We start from the raw sequence: 15,165 nt of genomic DNA, 5'->3' as shown, positions 1-15,165 counted from the left end.
TATTTATAGAGGAACGAACTGCCTTCTGAGCTTCTGGAGACCAATTTCAACAAACACCTCAATATCCATTGATCCTAAGGGATGATCAGCGACTGCAAATCAACTGCAAATGCATTGCAATATACATGCAAGGAAGTTACCTACGTACTGCACACCTCCCTATGAACCATAATACAACTGTCCAAACCAAACATATAAAACGTAAATGAAAGAATGGACGGGGAGTCTTAAATATAAGGTCAGTAACTAGTCAACGAGTGATGTTAGACAGAATATCCGAGTTGGATGCGAACCAAGACTCCGAATCCGTGTATGGTATCACAATAATAGTAATATGGTATATATAGTCTCTTTAGAGCAACAAGGTGAAGCAGGCCGCCACAGATGCGAGAAGAGTAAGAGATACAGCGATGTTTTTGTTAGTAGAGGCAGCTCCAACAAGGGGGTTTGCACCACTGCCGCTTGAGCTTGTACTCGAGCTAGTAGGCGACACGGAAGTCGCCTTCGCCGGGGAGTTCGCAGAAGCAGTTCCGGTTGAAGTGCTCAAGCCACTAGCAAGCTGCGCAAAGCCAACAGCAGGGGGGTTGGCACGGAAAACGGAGTACACGTTCTTCAAGAAGGTATCACCGATAATCCAAGTAGGTGAGCTAGAACCACCGCCAATGCTGGTGCCGATATCGAAGATACCACCAGCGCACATCTGAGTCTGAGTCGTGGAAGTCAAGGCGGAAGCGGGGACGGAGCCGATGTTCATGTCCAGAGAGTTAATCGCCCAGTTGGTACCGCCAAAAGACATAGTAACGACGACGTTAGTGGTACAGGCTAGAAATAGATGAGTCTCCTGCTTATCCTGCAATGTACAAATGATACTGACGGAATGCATACAAGCCTTGGTATTGTCCTGTAAGCACCACGGAGCCTGGAATTTGGGCATAAATACTTGCGGTAATGGAGGTGGGTGCGGCGATAAGGGTAGTGCCTGTGTCGATGGCAGCAAGAGCACTGGACGATGGGACGCTGATTGTCTTTCCTTGCACAGAGACCGCTGCACATTGTGATCAATCAATAGACTGACGACATAAAAGAGTGATGAGGCTAACAGGTAACATCGAGCAGCCAATACGATTCCGGACCAGTTAGGCTCAAGTACTCGATAGAGCCCTGGTACAAAGTTGAGTCTGTTCCACCGAGAGTGAGCGTGCCGCCCGGAGCAGTGTCCACAGCAGATTGGTCGATATAGCGCTCAAGGTAGAAAGAGAACAAGGGTTCTGAGAGCTGGCTGGAATTATACAAGGCTTGCCAAAATGGGGTAGTCCCGAGGGCAGAAATTGAGGCAAACCCAAGACCCATGATACCTGAGAGTGAACCGTCGATCAAGCCGGACGTAGTTTGAGTAACAGCCACTATGATAATAAAAAATAAGGCTGGATCTAAAGTGACTCAAATCAGGGGGATAGACGTACAGAGTTCTTGCTTAGTGATTGTGAAGCCACCGAAAGTGACGGTATCTTGGGAGGTGGTTCCTCTCACCGATCCTGAACCATAATTAATCGTCATGGCGGAGCCTGTTGACTGGTATGTCGACGATTTTGAGGTGGTAAACTCAGTTGTTGCGCACGAAGGACATGCGGATGTTGCAACCCAAAGGTCAGAAGAACCAGTGTCGAGAATAAGATTGAAGTTCTGCGCTCTTCGCAAAAAGAAATAAGTGTTTGCGGATATTGCTACGTTTCGACCTTTGTAACTTACGGTGTCCCAATGCTCACGACACCCGAGTAACTGAGATCATTTTGCTAATGACATCATGATTAATTCTACAAACTACATGGAAGCTCAAGCTGCATACCTCGTCAGTGATGGGAATTGCAGCAGTGTTTCCTCGCTTCGAATTCGTCACATTGTTTGACTGATAACCGTACTTTGCCCGGATTGCTTCGACGGCTTTTGGTAAATTTGCAACTCGGTTGGGTTGTGTACGTCGCACGATTGGAACATGAATAACACCTGTAGCCGGTTGGGGAGCAGCAAGGGCAAATAATGGAAGAAGTGCGATAGCTACAAGGGGGAGGGAAATCATCGTGGATTCAGAACAGGTCGATATAGAGAGAAATATAAAGAAAGCAAAGAAAGAGCTCACGCCCGCGCAAGACTAGCTCGCGTGAGTCGTTTTGTAAAGGGAAACGGAAAACTGTCTAATTACTCGCGACACAGTGTCTACCTGTGCAGGGCTGCGCACCAAGTCTGCTTGGCAATTAGCACACGTATGACTTATCATAGACCTTATTATTCCCACCCTGGGGCCTTAATTCGTTGACACCCATTGTGTTCTCAAAGCCCCAAGCTCAACTCAAGCAACTAGCTTCACTCATTCTCGATTCCTTGAGTGTGAAGCTATTTCACCTTCTGCTGCAGATTTGATTCCAGAGAAAACTTCGGATGCCTGGAGACCTCTCGAGGTACCTAACCGGTTACAATACGCTAAACAAAGCACAAGGCGCAGGTGAGTGTGGCAGAATAGTGGTCCGTGCAGATAAATTGCGAAATGTGGCCTGACGGCTCGTGCCCAATGTTGCGATCAAGGACGTACACGTGCTGAGCTTACCGACGACCGCGTTGCTTGGCCGTGGTCACTGATTTTTTTTCCTTTTTACTCAAAGGTACGTCTTCCGTGATTTTGGTCGGTTTAGCTATGACGCTAGGTCCGTATTCGTCAGCGTTTCGTGAGTGCCTTCAACGTTTCCGTCGTTTTCTCATGAATTTCTCTTCGGCGTGACGCCGTACCCCAATTCTATATTGCAAATTTAGTGTTGTTCTCAAAACAATAATAACGAATTCAAAGCCCCGCATAACTCTCACTTATCTGCTTGGCCTGTCTCGCATTTTCTTGTTACTTTCGAGTAGTGTTTCGCTGTTCCAGATCTTTTATCTAAAGTCGGACCCCACGGCATAACTTAGGGGTCATTTCGTATTTATGGCAAAATGAAGACCATATAAGGATTCACGACCCTCTTTTTATTATCAATATGGAAGGCGTTTTGCTTGAGGTCCTTGCCATCAAACGCGTGCTCGACGACCGTCAAACCCATCCATCCATATCCTTGGCTCATGAATCGTGCACTCTGCGTGGATCACTAGTGTACAATGAAAAGATCTCAAGACTCCGTATCTTCTCCTCCCAGGTCGTCCAAGCACAAAAAGGCCAAAGTAGCACCTAACCAGGTAGTTCATCACGCGAGCACAACAGGCGAGGGTGATGCTGCTGAAGGGGAATGGACCCGCGTGGAAAAGCGAAAAACCAAAAAGAACAAGAAGGTTGAGGCCAAACACGATGTGTGTCTTATTAGTGCTTCCCTTTGTCGTCCACAACTTTTTTGAATGAGATATATGTTTCTCCTTGGTTTTAGGCACTGATGCCCAGATTCATGTATGTGAATGGTGAGATCGTAAAGAGAAAGGACGCGGTACATATAAATGTGGGTCGCTTCTGCTTAGGAGGTTGGATCACATTTACGCTGCGCGTCGTTGTAGGATGTTCGAGACTTGATTTTGCACATAGTCGCAGATGCACCTCCGCCTAACTGGGTCAAGGTCGAGGTATGTCTTGACGAGTTTCATCTCTGAGTCGTATTTTTGACCATCTGTGCAGCACGCCCGATCGATCGAAAAGGTCGTAGCACTCCTCATACCTGGGATTCTTCCTTCCACCTTGGCTCTTCCACCTCTACCAACCTCAGCAACCGTTAATCCAAATGTCCCGCTCTCAATTCCTCTTCCTGCAGAGTCCCACACCCCCATTCCCTTCATCGCATCCACTTACAGTCACGCGTGTCCAACTCGCGCACCAGGCGACCAAACCCGGATGTACTCCGTTCTCAGCGAGTTCTTCCAATGCCAGGTCACACCACAAGAGAAAGCTAAGAGGCAGGCACAGCGGGCTTGTATGTGTGCTATCCGTAACTTTCTTGTCAACCCTGACGATGTCCTAATGTAGCACAACGTGCCTTTGATAACACGCCAGCGCTGTATATTCTATCGTTGAAGGAGATGATAGAGAACGAATATCCAGTTCCCTCATACATGGCTGACGTATTCGAAAAGGGACCTGGTTGGGTCGAGACTCCACAGGCATCGGAAGAGTCAGTGCTATTGCTTCCAGCAGAGAAACGGCAATCAAAAATATATGCTATCGACTGTGAAATGGTGCGTGACTGCAGCTGGGGTGACGAGTCACTAACTCAAACGCGAACATAGTGCTTAACAGAGGACGGCAAGGAACTTACCCGAGTTTGCATGATCGATTACGAGAGCGGAATAGTCGTGTACGACAAACTTGTCAAACCTCCGAAGCCAGTTATCGACTACATGACCAAGTAAGCGAAATGTCACATCATGATCAAACGCCGATTTTGAAATATGTGCCATCAGATGGTCAGGCATCACAGAATCCTTGCTCGCATCGGCTACAACAACGGTCGCTGAGGTTCAGGCACAACTCATGCCCATCCTCGCACCAGAAGGCGGACCGACCTCCATCCTCGTCGGACACTCCCTTGAATCCGACCTCCGAGCACTCCGGATCTGCCACCCTAGGTGCATCGACACTGCTGTCATATACCATCACCCACGCGGGAGGCCGCTGAAGCCGGGACTTGCGTGGCTCACCAAAAAATGGGTGAATCGCGAAATCCAGACACGTGGTGATAGTGGGCACGATCCGGAGGAGGATGCGCGGGCATGTATCGACCTCCTGAAGTCGAAATTGAGGTATGGCCCTACCTATGGGGAGTACAAGACCGATTTTGAGAGCATATATGAACGTATGGGGAGGGCAAGCGGGAGAGGAGGACCAGGGTCTGTACGGAGTGTAGTGGTGGACCATGGGAACCCTGGTGTAATGCATGGAGCAAAAGCCAACTCGAATGTGCCTTGTACTAGCGACGACGAAGTGCTCGATGGGCTGCTGCAGGCTATTCCAGGACACGAGTTCGCATTTGCACGGTTCACCGGCATTGCAGACGCAATGGGATGTGAGTACACATACACTTGATCTCTCTATTATTATATACTTACGATTTGTAGGGCTAACACCAAAGACGACGGCTGCAGAGACCCAAGCTGCCCCAGTCACCCCCGCTGAACCATCGCCTAGCGTTATCGCCAACGCCCAGGCAACTCTTAACAACCAGCTTGTCACCCTCTACGCATCCCTCCCTCCAAGGACGGCACTCATCATTTTCACCGGCCACTCAGATCCCCGACGCATGGCCAGCCTGAATGCCAGAAAATCGGCATTCGAGTCTGCTATTAGGAGTGGCAAAAAGGTCGAAGATATCGACAAGGCAGATTGGTGGACAGCTAGTGATGGGCGCGAACTAGAGGAGGAGGTTGAAAAGGCGAAGAGGGGACTGTTGTTTTTAGGGGTCAAGTGAAGTGCAAGGGATGGGTTTGTTAGACTTGCATTGCTATCTTGTCAGTGTCTTGGAGGTTTTTTCCTGTGCATGCATTTCTGCTCTGGCATTTTGATTCCGTTGCTTATTCGTCCCAGTCAAGACCTAGCACCCCTTCCTTTCCCCCTCGCGCAGCAGCTTCCACAGCTTCTGCGAGCTGTCTCAGTGCCCTAGTGTCTTCATCTAACTCTTGAGGACGCAATAAATCATTCTTGAGCTGCCTAGAGTCAACTCCAAGAGCGCGATTTAAAGCATCCTCTCTATCTGCACCTCTTAGCTTGTCTATGGAAGTAAGAAGCCCTGGCAGACGAGGATTTGACTCCAGCGCACGACGCACAGCAGCGGAAGTAGCTAACGATCGGAGATAGGATTGAACGCACGAAACGGTAGTTGATGAACGGACATACCGATGGCTTCGTACTGGTGGACTTGCAATGGCCTTGGGTCATCACGTTTCAATGGGTCGGGATATGCTGATTCTTCAGGCACGTAAGGCCAATTGAGAGAAGTGAGAGAGCGGGGTGGCTTTGGATCATCGAGCGTCACTCCATCTTCTGCGATTTCTGCAGATGATGGTGGTGCTGATTCTCTTTGAGGAAAACTCTGGGATAACTCAAGGAAGGAATTTACCTTCGCGGGTCACAGCTGGGGTTTCAGCAGAGCCGCAAGATTCTGTGGGGCGGCTTTCGATGAGATCCATCTTTGGCTTGTTTCTATGTTTGAAATATCATACCTTTATGGAGTTTGTAGCATCCTACGGAGCAGCTGGGACGTCGGGCATGGATATTAGTATCGAGCAAGCGCAATGCGGGTGAACCTACTAGACGGTTGTTCTGCATTTTGCGCAAGTATACTTTGATTCAGTTTCGTGACAGACTTGGCATAAGTTGCGGGACCGAGGGGGCATCCTCGAGATCGGCGACCGTTACTCGGTAAGTTGGAGATATAATTGAAGCCGGGGTCACGACGGCAATAAGAAAGTACTACATCTACATTAAGCGACTTCTTGGTACTCCTTTCTAGCTGGCAGCTGAGCTACATAATAATAATCGCTTCGGAATAGTATGGTACAAGATATATATATTTACATGAAGCGATCCCGAGCTCCAAGTACCGCGGGTTCGATAGATGCCAATTTAAACGAAAGCAACAGTGATAATACAAGGACTCTGCATCATGACATATCCTCATCGTCAGTATCAGATATAATCTCCTTGCTTTTACTGGCGAGGAATGAGCAAAGGTCAAGAATGTCTAGATGCCACACGTACTATTGCTTTTTGCGTGGTCCTCCGACAGCTTCCTGGTCGTCATCATCTCGGACGACTCGTTTTTTCGGGACGCGCTGATTTAAGGAATTCAAAACTGTCTCAGTCAAGTTAAATCGAAATGCCATACCTTCTTCGCTGGTTTACTGTCGACCTCCTCATCGCTGAAGAGCTGCTCGTTGTCGACATCCTGATCAATGGTTTTTTTGAGTTTGCCTCCGCCCCTCTTCTTCTTCTTAGGTTCGGCCCCTTCATCTCCACTCTCTCCTTCAACCTTGACCTTTTTAGCGGCTCGCTTGGATTTACGTTCGCGCTCTTCGTCACTCTCCATTTGAAACCTCCCTTGTCCATTCCTGAGCTTGTTCCCTCGCCTTCCGACGTTCTTCTGCAAGCTTTTCCGCTTGATGACGGAGTTCTTCGATTTTTTCTCGCTGAGAAAGTAGCTCAGACAGAACTTGAACGAAAAAGAACGAATGCACTTACCTCGAGAGCCTCCTGCTTCTCCCTCTCCAATTGTCTCCGTTGTCTAGCAGCGTCAAGTTTCGCCTGCGCTTCAGCTTCGAACTCTTTCTGTGTCGCCAGATGCTCGTCCCCTCTTCTCAGCATACTTTCACCGTATTTCCTACGTTGATCGGCGATATCGCGACTGTACGGCACGACTGAGGCAGAGTCTGCGGCAAGAGAAGCAAACAATCTGGAGATGCTCATTTAATCCAAGCCACGACATTATCGATGAGATGAGAGCTCACCGTTGTGCATGCCCAGCCTGTAGGATCGCCCACTCCAGATCTTTAAGTGTACGCTTCGACGGGCTCAGGCCGAAGAGTAGCTCTGCAGCTTTTTGCTGAACCATGGCGATATTGTATAAGATGGCCTTGTCGCTTGGTTGTAAGTGGAGGGCCTATCAAAGACCGTAAATTCCAACGAAAGTCAGAGAAGGGGAATGTCATGCCTTTTGTGCATATTTCAGCGCCGTGCTCATAGCAACAAACGATTGGTCCTTGCTGGCCTTTGCATACCACGTTCGACACAGACACAAGAGCACAGAAACATTATGGCCACTGTAAAATCGTACAGATGCTGTCTCATACTATGCCATGCACATGTCAATCCGCGTGAATAGCGTGAGATAGACTCATGGAAGGCTCACACTTTCAATAGCACGATCAAACTCGTCCCGAGCATAATAGCAATGTCCCATGTTCAGGTATACGCTGCCGTCGGCGAGGGACTCCCTTATCTTCGCAAAAATGTCGAGGGCGTCTCGTGCGTTCCTCATTCGTTTCTGTGGATCGTCTGCATTAGAAGTAGCTGGACCACCTCCAAAGGACCCGAGTGGCATCTTCCGCGGTTACGATGGCAAGTCCTTGAGCGGCAACAGCACAGAGCGGGTCTAATAGCAGAGCTTTATCATAGAACTCAGCAGAGCGCTGAAAAACCACGTCTCCGCTCTTCTAAGCCTTTCGGGGTTGAGTCTCGACTTTCCCTGCTTTGATGATATTGAATCCAACCGGCGGCGCATAATGAATAGACATCATGCTTGTCGTGATCCTTGAGAGTAGCAAACACGAAATCTTTGGCTGGTTTCGGGAAATTGCTTTGGATGAGGAAGTAAGTATAGAACGCGCGGAGATTGAGGTTGCTGTTTTGCGATGCCATGGCTTGTTTCAGGAGCTCGTGAGCTTCGTTTGACTGATTGAGATCAGCTAGCATCTGCGCTTGTCGAACCTTGGCTAAAGGGCAGCGTTAGACAGGGATACAAGCTCTGTTTAGCTGCACTCACCGTCGACATATTCCGGATGTCTTGCTAGGAGCTTATCATATGCTTCCTTCGCCATTGCGACGTCCCCACTGTCTTCGTACACCCGAGCTAGATTGTATAACATCGTTATTGACATCGATTCTGCAACATCCTGGCCCAAGCTAGCTGCTTTGGTGAGTGCGTCTTCGTAGAATGCCCGTGCCTCTGCTACATTGCCTTCCAAGTGCTGGAGGGCACCCATATTATTGAGCAACCGTGGGTCGATCCTTTCGTTTGCTTCACTGAGCCTCAGCGCCTCCTTCAGGGCTCGTGTTGTCCGGTCAAGACTCTCCTCTTGCCAAAGCCGTGCAATTTCGACATGCATATCCAAGTCGTCGTTGATATAACTGACTGTGTGATGTGAATATGACCATTGGACGCACGAGAGTCGTCCTGCTCGAGAGCTTTGATAGCGCGGTCGAATAGTTCACGGGCTTTGGCTTTTTCTTGAGCGAAGTCCGAGCTAGACACTCCTGGACGGGGGTGAGCGCGGAGGGAAGCGAGCATAACCATCGCTTCAACAGAACGCTGAGGATTTGGAGGTTGCAGAAGAAGATCGAGGGTGTGGATCGCTGCAGCTGTCTCATCTGGGAATGAGATGAGTTACCTTTTCTGCTCTTCTGTTCACGTCGGCCTACCGTTCTGTATCTGCATTTGCGCCATGCCGATGGCACCTAAATATGTTTTGGCTGGCCATCTGTGGCTGTCGTGTAATATTTGGTAGCTTCTTTGAGAGAGCCTTCTGCATGCAACACCCGAGCAGCTCTGAGGTTTCCCTCTGTTAGCAGTGTGAGGGTGTCAGCGAACTGAATGGTGCGCTCTGCAAGCTTGAGAGCCTAGTGACGTGGCGTGAAGTGCGTTCTAAAAGGGAATGAAATACCACATACTCGTTTGTAGCTGCCCTTCCTGAGGAAGAGTTCACATAGCGCATTGGCGGCGGCAGCACTCTTCTGATTGGCATTGAAAGCCTTCTCTATGAATTTTGTGCCAGCAAGGAACGCCTGCGCGCGATCTTTCTCACTGAGATTTTCGGTCTTACTTGCGTTAATGGACTCCAGTCCAAGCAGAAGCTGTGCCGACCATTCTGACGGATTCTACGAAATTCGTTTAGCCATCTGACGGCGCCCCACTCGGTACCAGTACTTACTACTTCTAAGCTTCGCTGCCATTGCCGCTTTCGCTTTCGATTTATGGTCCATTGCCCATAGACACAGTCCGATACCAATCCGTGGGTCAGGGATGCACTGCGGGTTGAGCTGAAGAATTTGTTGGAATAGTTTTGAGTGCTGGGAGGATAACTCCTTCGAGCATAGAGAATTCGAGCCTGATACCTGGGTGGTCACCAACTACTTAGAATCGCAGGCTAATAGAACGTACTTTGCCGAGAAGTGCCACGACATTAGTAGGTTTTTCAGCCAGTACACCCTCAAAGGAGCGGCATGGCAATCATCCATGACCTTGTGGCCAGTTGTTGTATCCCTGGATAAAGTGGTAAGTTAGTCAGAGACTGGATGGGATGAGAGCAGTACCTCGAGTCAAGACATGCCAAGGTTCCGCCCACACCCTCACCACCTTCGGCAGCAGCCCCTCTCGCCAGGTGTTAAGATACTGAGCAGCTTCACACGGTAATATTCTTCCTTTGGACGGCAACACCAGTCAGTTTATCCTCCCCTGAGACCTATTAGTCGTGGCTAAAAGCTTAAATTGATGGAGCTACGAGCTTCTGAAAGCACCACTTTGGGGGCTTTTTGAGCATGAGCTATCTGGATATTCGCAAGAAGCGCGTATATTGGAGGGGAGGAAGCTGTCGCTCCCATTTGCCCTGTAATGCTGCAGACACACTCAAGTAAATTACACGATAGCTTGAGCTATAAACGCACATTCAATAGCAGAATGTGCTATTCTTTCAGCAGCTGCCAGTATCCCCCTTCGCCAATACTCGCCAGCTAACTTCGTCCACACAGAAACTTTGCATTGACCTTCCTTCAAAAGATCCAATACATCTTCCGGTTCGGATCAAGGTTGTCAAGATCGATTGTAATGACTTCTTGTCCTCCAAGCTCGATGTCGATTGACCTCCCGCTGCCGGCATATGTCACGTCGTCCATCCTTAGAACCGGAATTCTGAGTAGGTTCAGTGATATGGAGGAAGAAAAGTGTAGTCGAAACAGAAAACGAGAGTTCGGCCACAGCTACAGCTGCAGCTATATAGTTATTCGAAGTGGAGAACAAGCTCGGGCTCCGAATTCCGATGCCAAAACTGACGGTGTAGTAAAACCTCCGACGGCAACTGACAGGAAGTCACGTGGTGGTCCATCCATCTATTCAACATTGAACTTGAACCTGAGGCACCTAAACTATCACTCCGCATTAATATTGTCTTTCGGTGTGACCACCTACGGCGGATAACGAATCCTCGTAGGGTGTCGGCTTACTCTCTTCGTAAAAGTTTCGCCATCGTTATCCGTTCTGCCAAACCGACCGCCGAGTTCTGCGTAGCAATACTACCGCAATGCCTACAGCTTGAACTCAAAGAATAAGACTCCCTGGTACGAGAATTACTTGAATCAGAGCAGTAGTTTGCAACATTAGACTATTATTCGTCCACTTCGCAAGGCATGCGCTGGCAGTCGTTCAAATTGGACATCTTCCTATGTTCCGGCTGACTTGGTTCTAGAAACACGGTCGGCTTCGTCTCCCTCTGCCTACGAGAATATTGTTCTCGATGTCGCGATGACAACTGGAAGTCAGACACTAGCTCGCTGTTGACAGGTCTTGCTGAAGTCGACCTTCGCTGGAGGTCTGTACTAGATTGATATAATGCTATAAGAGTTTACCAGATAATATCAGAGCTGGCGCTACCAACATCACGGATTCGTTCTTTCTACTTCGCGAAAGGATATCGTGGAGCTTGCTGAAATAGAGAGCATCCTGGAAGCTACTCCCGATCTCTGCGCAGAGATGGCATCAACAACTAGGACTTACTGCCGCGTGAGCTTCTTCATGGATGAATATTCCATTTGATGATCGAGCATAGATTCTCTCATCTTATGTGCTACGTTTCACTCACTGGTACTCTCGTAATTATTCGTATTTGAACGAATGCGGGAAGTGGAACAAATGTACAATCAAGGTTCAGAACTGCCGCACTGGCTCGATGAACCCGCTCGAAAGATCATATGTCTGTTCCTATCAACCAGATGTCTCTTTCATTCGTCTTTCATCATCCTTCGTACGCACCCTGCTTTGCCACGAGACCAAGATCGCCCAGAATGATCGCTAGATACTCCTTACACTTTCGGTACTGGGCACGTTAAATGTTGCCCGCATGGTAACGATCTGTACTACCCGGCAAGTTTTCCATGATCCACGCCACCATCATCCGCGCTATCACTAGATTTCGTGTTGACAGTTGCCCCTCCCCGTGTCCCGAGGAGAGGCTCGGTTGACTTCCAGAACCACTATCAGCGAATGCATTTGATAAAAATATTTCAGGCATCTCAAGGGACCTGTAGACAATGCCGCCATCCCTCTTGACGGTTCTGTGCTCTGTCATAAGTAGGAGTCTGGTTTATTCGCATCAGATGATATTGTATACATTGCATTCCTTTGTTATCTTGGAATTCTGGTTATGTTTGTCGTGTGCGTGTGCCCTATACTAGCGCGTCTTGGAATCGACTCCACATTATTAATTACCATTCCACAGATCTATCATGATCCCAGTCGTCCTCCGTTGACTATGCAAGTCGAACTCTCTCCGTCGACGTATTCCATGCCATTTCTTCCCTCTGAATGTCAAGTTTTGGAACGGTGCTGCAGTCCCTGCATCTCATACAACAAAAATGAGTAACGCAGATTGTGAAGCCATCGTGACGACGAGGGAGAATCTTCACCCCGCGTGCATGTACTACACTTCACCTTATTTGGTCCTTTCACTAGGTATTACCAGACGTGCGGCGGGTTAAGATAGGTGACGTGGACAAACGCGCCAAAGTCTTGGGGCTACACACTGTTTGTTTTGGACTTTCTAGGCCGCAAAAGACGGTAATTATCATTCCTGCGATCCCGAAGCGCAGACGCATTGAACGGAAATATCTCATTTTGCCAGCAGTCGTTTTCAAATATTGTCCGGAGAACCTTTACTTCTTCCGCAGTTCCACCAAACGTATCGAAATTTATTCTGATCGCACGTATCAGGCTCAATTTTTACTTGTGTTCCCTGGCTAATTCCCGATTGACAGCTTAGCGGCACTGATACTTTGCATCGTCGTACTCAGAAAATGCAGTCCCTCTTCTGAGAATATACCACCGTTCATATCTATATTGATCATGTGTATACCTCCAACGAACACCATTACCAATCTGGATATGCGATGTCGCATACGTGTTCCCCAATCCAGCTGTGCTTAGCACTATCGCAATTCGACTGTCGCGGAACATTGTACTGTACGAATTACACTAAAGTGTAGGAGGGTGCAGTTTACCCCGACCCAACCCACGCTGTGTTCATTCCTCTGACGCCACATATTATACTGATATCGAGCTCGACCCCCGGCTTCTGAAGAAGACAATCGTTCCTGTGAAGTCGAGCGACATCTGGGTCCCCAGCCCCAATAGCATATCTACCGCATGCTTCCTTCATCCCAAATACGAGTCCAGTGCTTCCACCTCCAAAGCAAATGGCCTATCTAGTATTTATGGCCCTGTTTCCATGGAGGGCTCCTCTGCTAATACGTTTGTCCCACCTTTGCCTTCGCCAACTATGAACGCTCCAACCGTTATTAATGTGTGGACGAAGCCCTACGGCACATCGCATACAATGTTCCCTCCATCACTCAGGCTGTATTTGTCTATCCGTGACCATGCCTACACTCTCGCCGCTATCCCCCAGGCCTAACCATTCTGCCCAAGAAACCCCGACTTCTGTCCGCGGCGCTATTCGCAGGACATAAAAGCAAGTCGTCTTCCTACCGTGCCTCCCTCACCATTCGAGATCCCCTTTAGCAGATCCCATATCACTTCACAAATAATGCGTTTCTCCTTCCTCCTCGCTGTTTCTGCTGCTTTGACAGCATCCATGTCTGTCAGTGCAACCAAGGCATGTGGTGGGATATACGATGATTGCAAAACCTACAAGGATTGCTGTTATGGCCTTTTTTGTTACTCTGTAAGTATGACCGATTTCCTTTGCATCCAGATTCCAATCCTATGACTCACCATTTGCGCCTTGCAACACTAAAAGGATGAACTCGCTTCATTCTGCGATGTTTGATGATTCTTGATGAGCTGGAAGCCTGAGTCACAGGTCGCGATGTGAGTCATGTTTCTGCTTTCGCTTTGGTGCTGTGCTTGATGATACGATACGTAGGCCATCGTCCAATTACTCAATATGATCAACTTGTTTCAAGATACGGTCGAAGATATATGATTGGTCTACGCCCCGTTAGCTGAATACCAAGTAATCAACACGCCAAATGACCACAGTGCAGAACTTGAACATCTAACATATGTAAGGATGACTCGGAAACGTTTGATCCTACGGAACCAATGCGCGTGACTCTCCTGTTTGTGCTCCACCTAAGCTCCACATGCTGTCCGATTTGCTTGGTGATTCGCTTATCTCCGTGTCTCTACTCCTTTTACAATTGCACGCCACCGAGCTCCACATGCGATCGCACGTTTCTCTCCTAACTGTGTGCCTCTGCTTTTACCACCATGGCCTCTGCATGCTCATTTCACGGCGTCGTCGGTATTCAAAATGCTACTCGTTATGCTTTGGAGCCGAAAAAACCGTTTTGGAAGATGGATGGCTTTGTACCCGTGTCTTTTGAGCCAGAAGACGGCGTTGGAGATCTTCCTGTCTCGAGCAGACTCTAGACTATCTCGCGATGTTGACTCATCCGGACACACCCAGGCCTCATCGATTAGATCTCAAAGTGAATGCTGTGTGCGCAATATAACGTAACATGTCCGTCGAAATGCACAAGCCTGCATCACCGCTCTTCATTTGTCGAAGTTCTCATACCGGAGAGATACTCAAGCTGGACTGTAAATCGCAAACAGTTTCCTCTGCGACCTGCCTATGCGACGACATTCAACGGATGTCAAGGGCTGACGCTAGAGAAAGTCGTGCTTGACTTGCGCACAGATTCGTTCGCACACGGACAGCTATACACCATACTATTGAGAGTGCGATGTCGACGAGACATTTGATCGCTATTCGGAAGGGAGAAAGAGGAAAATACAACGGTAAACGTAGGTGTACAGACATCTCTTATTGTGATTGACGGTGGAAAACATCCGAAGGTGTAAGGAGCGCTTGTTAAATATATGATCTACTATTTTTTATTCGAAATCTCGGAGGCTGCCTACCTGTGCTAGCGACAGCAAGTGCAAGCGATATTGTCCGCAGGATTTCTGGCCTGGCACTCTGCACGCTCTCAGACGATACCACGTCGTGGACTACTCGATCAACCATTAACCGCCGCTGATTTTCTCATCGCAAACTTCAAGTACAAAGTACCTTGAGAAAGACATGAAGGCTTTTGGGGACGACCAGGAGATGCAGAGGTGGTGGAGGCTCATTGATAACGTGCAGGAGAGTTATAATGACGGTGCGTCTGGGTTTGGGGAGGAGATCCCTTGGCGG

At 48.6% G+C, this 15,165-nt stretch overlaps 5 protein-coding genes across 5 annotated transcripts; 2 read left to right on the top strand and 3 right to left on the bottom strand.

The window, feature by feature from the left end:
- Positions 1-56: 56 nt before the first annotated feature.
- On the bottom strand, positions 57-2,281 carry EDB91DRAFT_1169043 (aspartic peptidase domain-containing protein). The gene is made up of 6 exons (XM_041320130.1): positions 1,847-2,281; positions 1,750-1,793; positions 1,464-1,690; positions 1,101-1,403; positions 875-1,045; positions 57-822 (listed from the first exon to the last, which is right to left on the bottom strand). Exons 1-6 carry the CDS (start codon positions 2,075-2,077, stop codon positions 353-355), a joined length of 1,446 nt encoding a protein of 481 aa, XP_041170834.1. The 5' UTR covers positions 2,078-2,281; the 3' UTR covers positions 57-352.
- Positions 2,282-3,422: 1,141 nt separating this feature from the next.
- Positions 3,423-5,429, top strand: EDB91DRAFT_1062400 (uncharacterized protein; the record flags this gene model as incomplete). The annotated part of the gene is made up of 7 exons (XM_041314520.1): positions 3,423-3,473; positions 3,529-3,594; positions 3,647-3,944; positions 3,992-4,200; positions 4,252-4,370; positions 4,426-5,027; positions 5,080-5,429. The coding sequence occupies 7 exons, from the start codon at positions 3,423-3,425 to the stop codon at positions 5,427-5,429; spliced, it is 1,695 nt and encodes a 564-aa protein (XP_041170833.1).
- On the bottom strand, positions 5,290-6,644 carry EDB91DRAFT_96630 (uncharacterized protein). Its single transcript, XM_041328807.1, has 5 exons — positions 6,269-6,644; positions 6,181-6,212; positions 6,078-6,119; positions 5,855-6,028; positions 5,290-5,798 (listed from the first exon to the last, which is right to left on the bottom strand). The coding sequence occupies exons 1-5, from the start codon at positions 6,352-6,354 to the stop codon at positions 5,533-5,535; spliced, it is 600 nt and encodes a 199-aa protein (XP_041170832.1). The 5' UTR covers positions 6,355-6,644; the 3' UTR covers positions 5,290-5,532.
- On the bottom strand, positions 6,411-10,753 carry EDB91DRAFT_1169030 (uncharacterized protein). Its single transcript, XM_041320129.1, has 21 exons — positions 10,562-10,753; positions 10,397-10,499; positions 10,234-10,338; positions 10,139-10,149; positions 9,894-9,941; positions 9,664-9,802; positions 9,404-9,600; positions 9,270-9,352; positions 9,155-9,213; positions 8,888-9,103; positions 8,499-8,867; positions 8,155-8,448; positions 8,047-8,120; positions 7,866-8,000; positions 7,668-7,805; positions 7,465-7,616; positions 7,171-7,409; positions 7,125-7,146; positions 6,846-7,053; positions 6,719-6,792; positions 6,411-6,670 (listed from the first exon to the last, which is right to left on the bottom strand). Exons 1-21 carry the CDS (start codon positions 10,622-10,624, stop codon positions 6,622-6,624), a joined length of 2,778 nt encoding a protein of 925 aa, XP_041170831.1. The 5' UTR covers positions 10,625-10,753; the 3' UTR covers positions 6,411-6,621.
- Positions 10,754-12,889: 2,136 nt separating this feature from the next.
- EDB91DRAFT_1254859 (uncharacterized protein) lies at positions 12,890-13,413 on the top strand (the record flags this gene model as incomplete). The annotated part of the gene is made up of 2 exons (XM_041323874.1): positions 12,890-12,918; positions 12,981-13,413. 2 exons carry the CDS (start codon positions 12,890-12,892, stop codon positions 13,411-13,413), a joined length of 462 nt encoding a protein of 153 aa, XP_041170830.1.
- Positions 13,414-15,165: the final 1,752 nt, after the last annotated feature.

Source organism: Suillus paluster (genome assembly GCF_016628075.1).
Source record: "Suillus paluster strain FC165 chromosome Unknown EDB91scaffold_119, whole genome shotgun sequence".
In the NCBI taxonomy this organism is placed as follows: Eukaryota; Fungi; Basidiomycota; class Agaricomycetes; order Boletales; family Suillaceae; genus Suillus; species Suillus paluster.
This window is presented reverse-complemented; position numbering and strand designations above follow the sequence as displayed.

Bases quoted from the DNA above. Each gene is read 5' to 3' on its own strand.
- EDB91DRAFT_1169030 (XM_041320129.1), bottom strand. From the start codon at position 10,624: ATGGACGACGTGACATATGCCGGCAGCGGGAGGTCAATCGACATCGAG. The intron at 9,601-9,663 runs GTAAGTACTGGT...AGAATCCGTCAG, and splicing joins GGCAGCGAAGCTTAGAAGTA to AATGGTCGGCACAGCTTCTG. The intron at 8,121-8,154 runs GTTTTTCAGCGC...TCTATGATAAAG, and splicing joins CTTAGAAGAGCGGAGACGTG to CTCTGCTATTAGACCCGCTC.
- EDB91DRAFT_96630 (XM_041328807.1), bottom strand. From the start codon at position 6,354: ATGCCCCCTCGGTCCCGCAACTTATGCCAAGTCTGTCACGAAACTGAA. The intron at 6,213-6,268 runs GTAGGTTCACCC...CCGACGTCCCAG, and splicing joins AAATGCAGAACAACCGTCTA to CTGCTCCGTAGGATGCTACA. The intron at 6,029-6,077 runs GTAAATTCCTTC...AAAGAGAATCAG, and splicing joins CCCAGCTGTGACCCGCGAAG to CACCACCATCATCTGCAGAA.
- EDB91DRAFT_1169043 (XM_041320130.1), bottom strand. From the start codon at position 2,077: ATGATTTCCCTCCCCCTTGTAGCTATCGCACTTCTTCCATTATTTGCC. The intron at 1,794-1,846 runs GTATGCAGCTTG...TGATGTCATTAG, and splicing joins CAATTCCCATCACTGACGAG to CAAAATGATCTCAGTTACTC. The intron at 1,046-1,100 runs GTTAGCCTCATC...CACAATGTGCAG, and splicing joins TTGGCTGCTCGATGTTACCT to CGGTCTCTGTGCAAGGAAAG.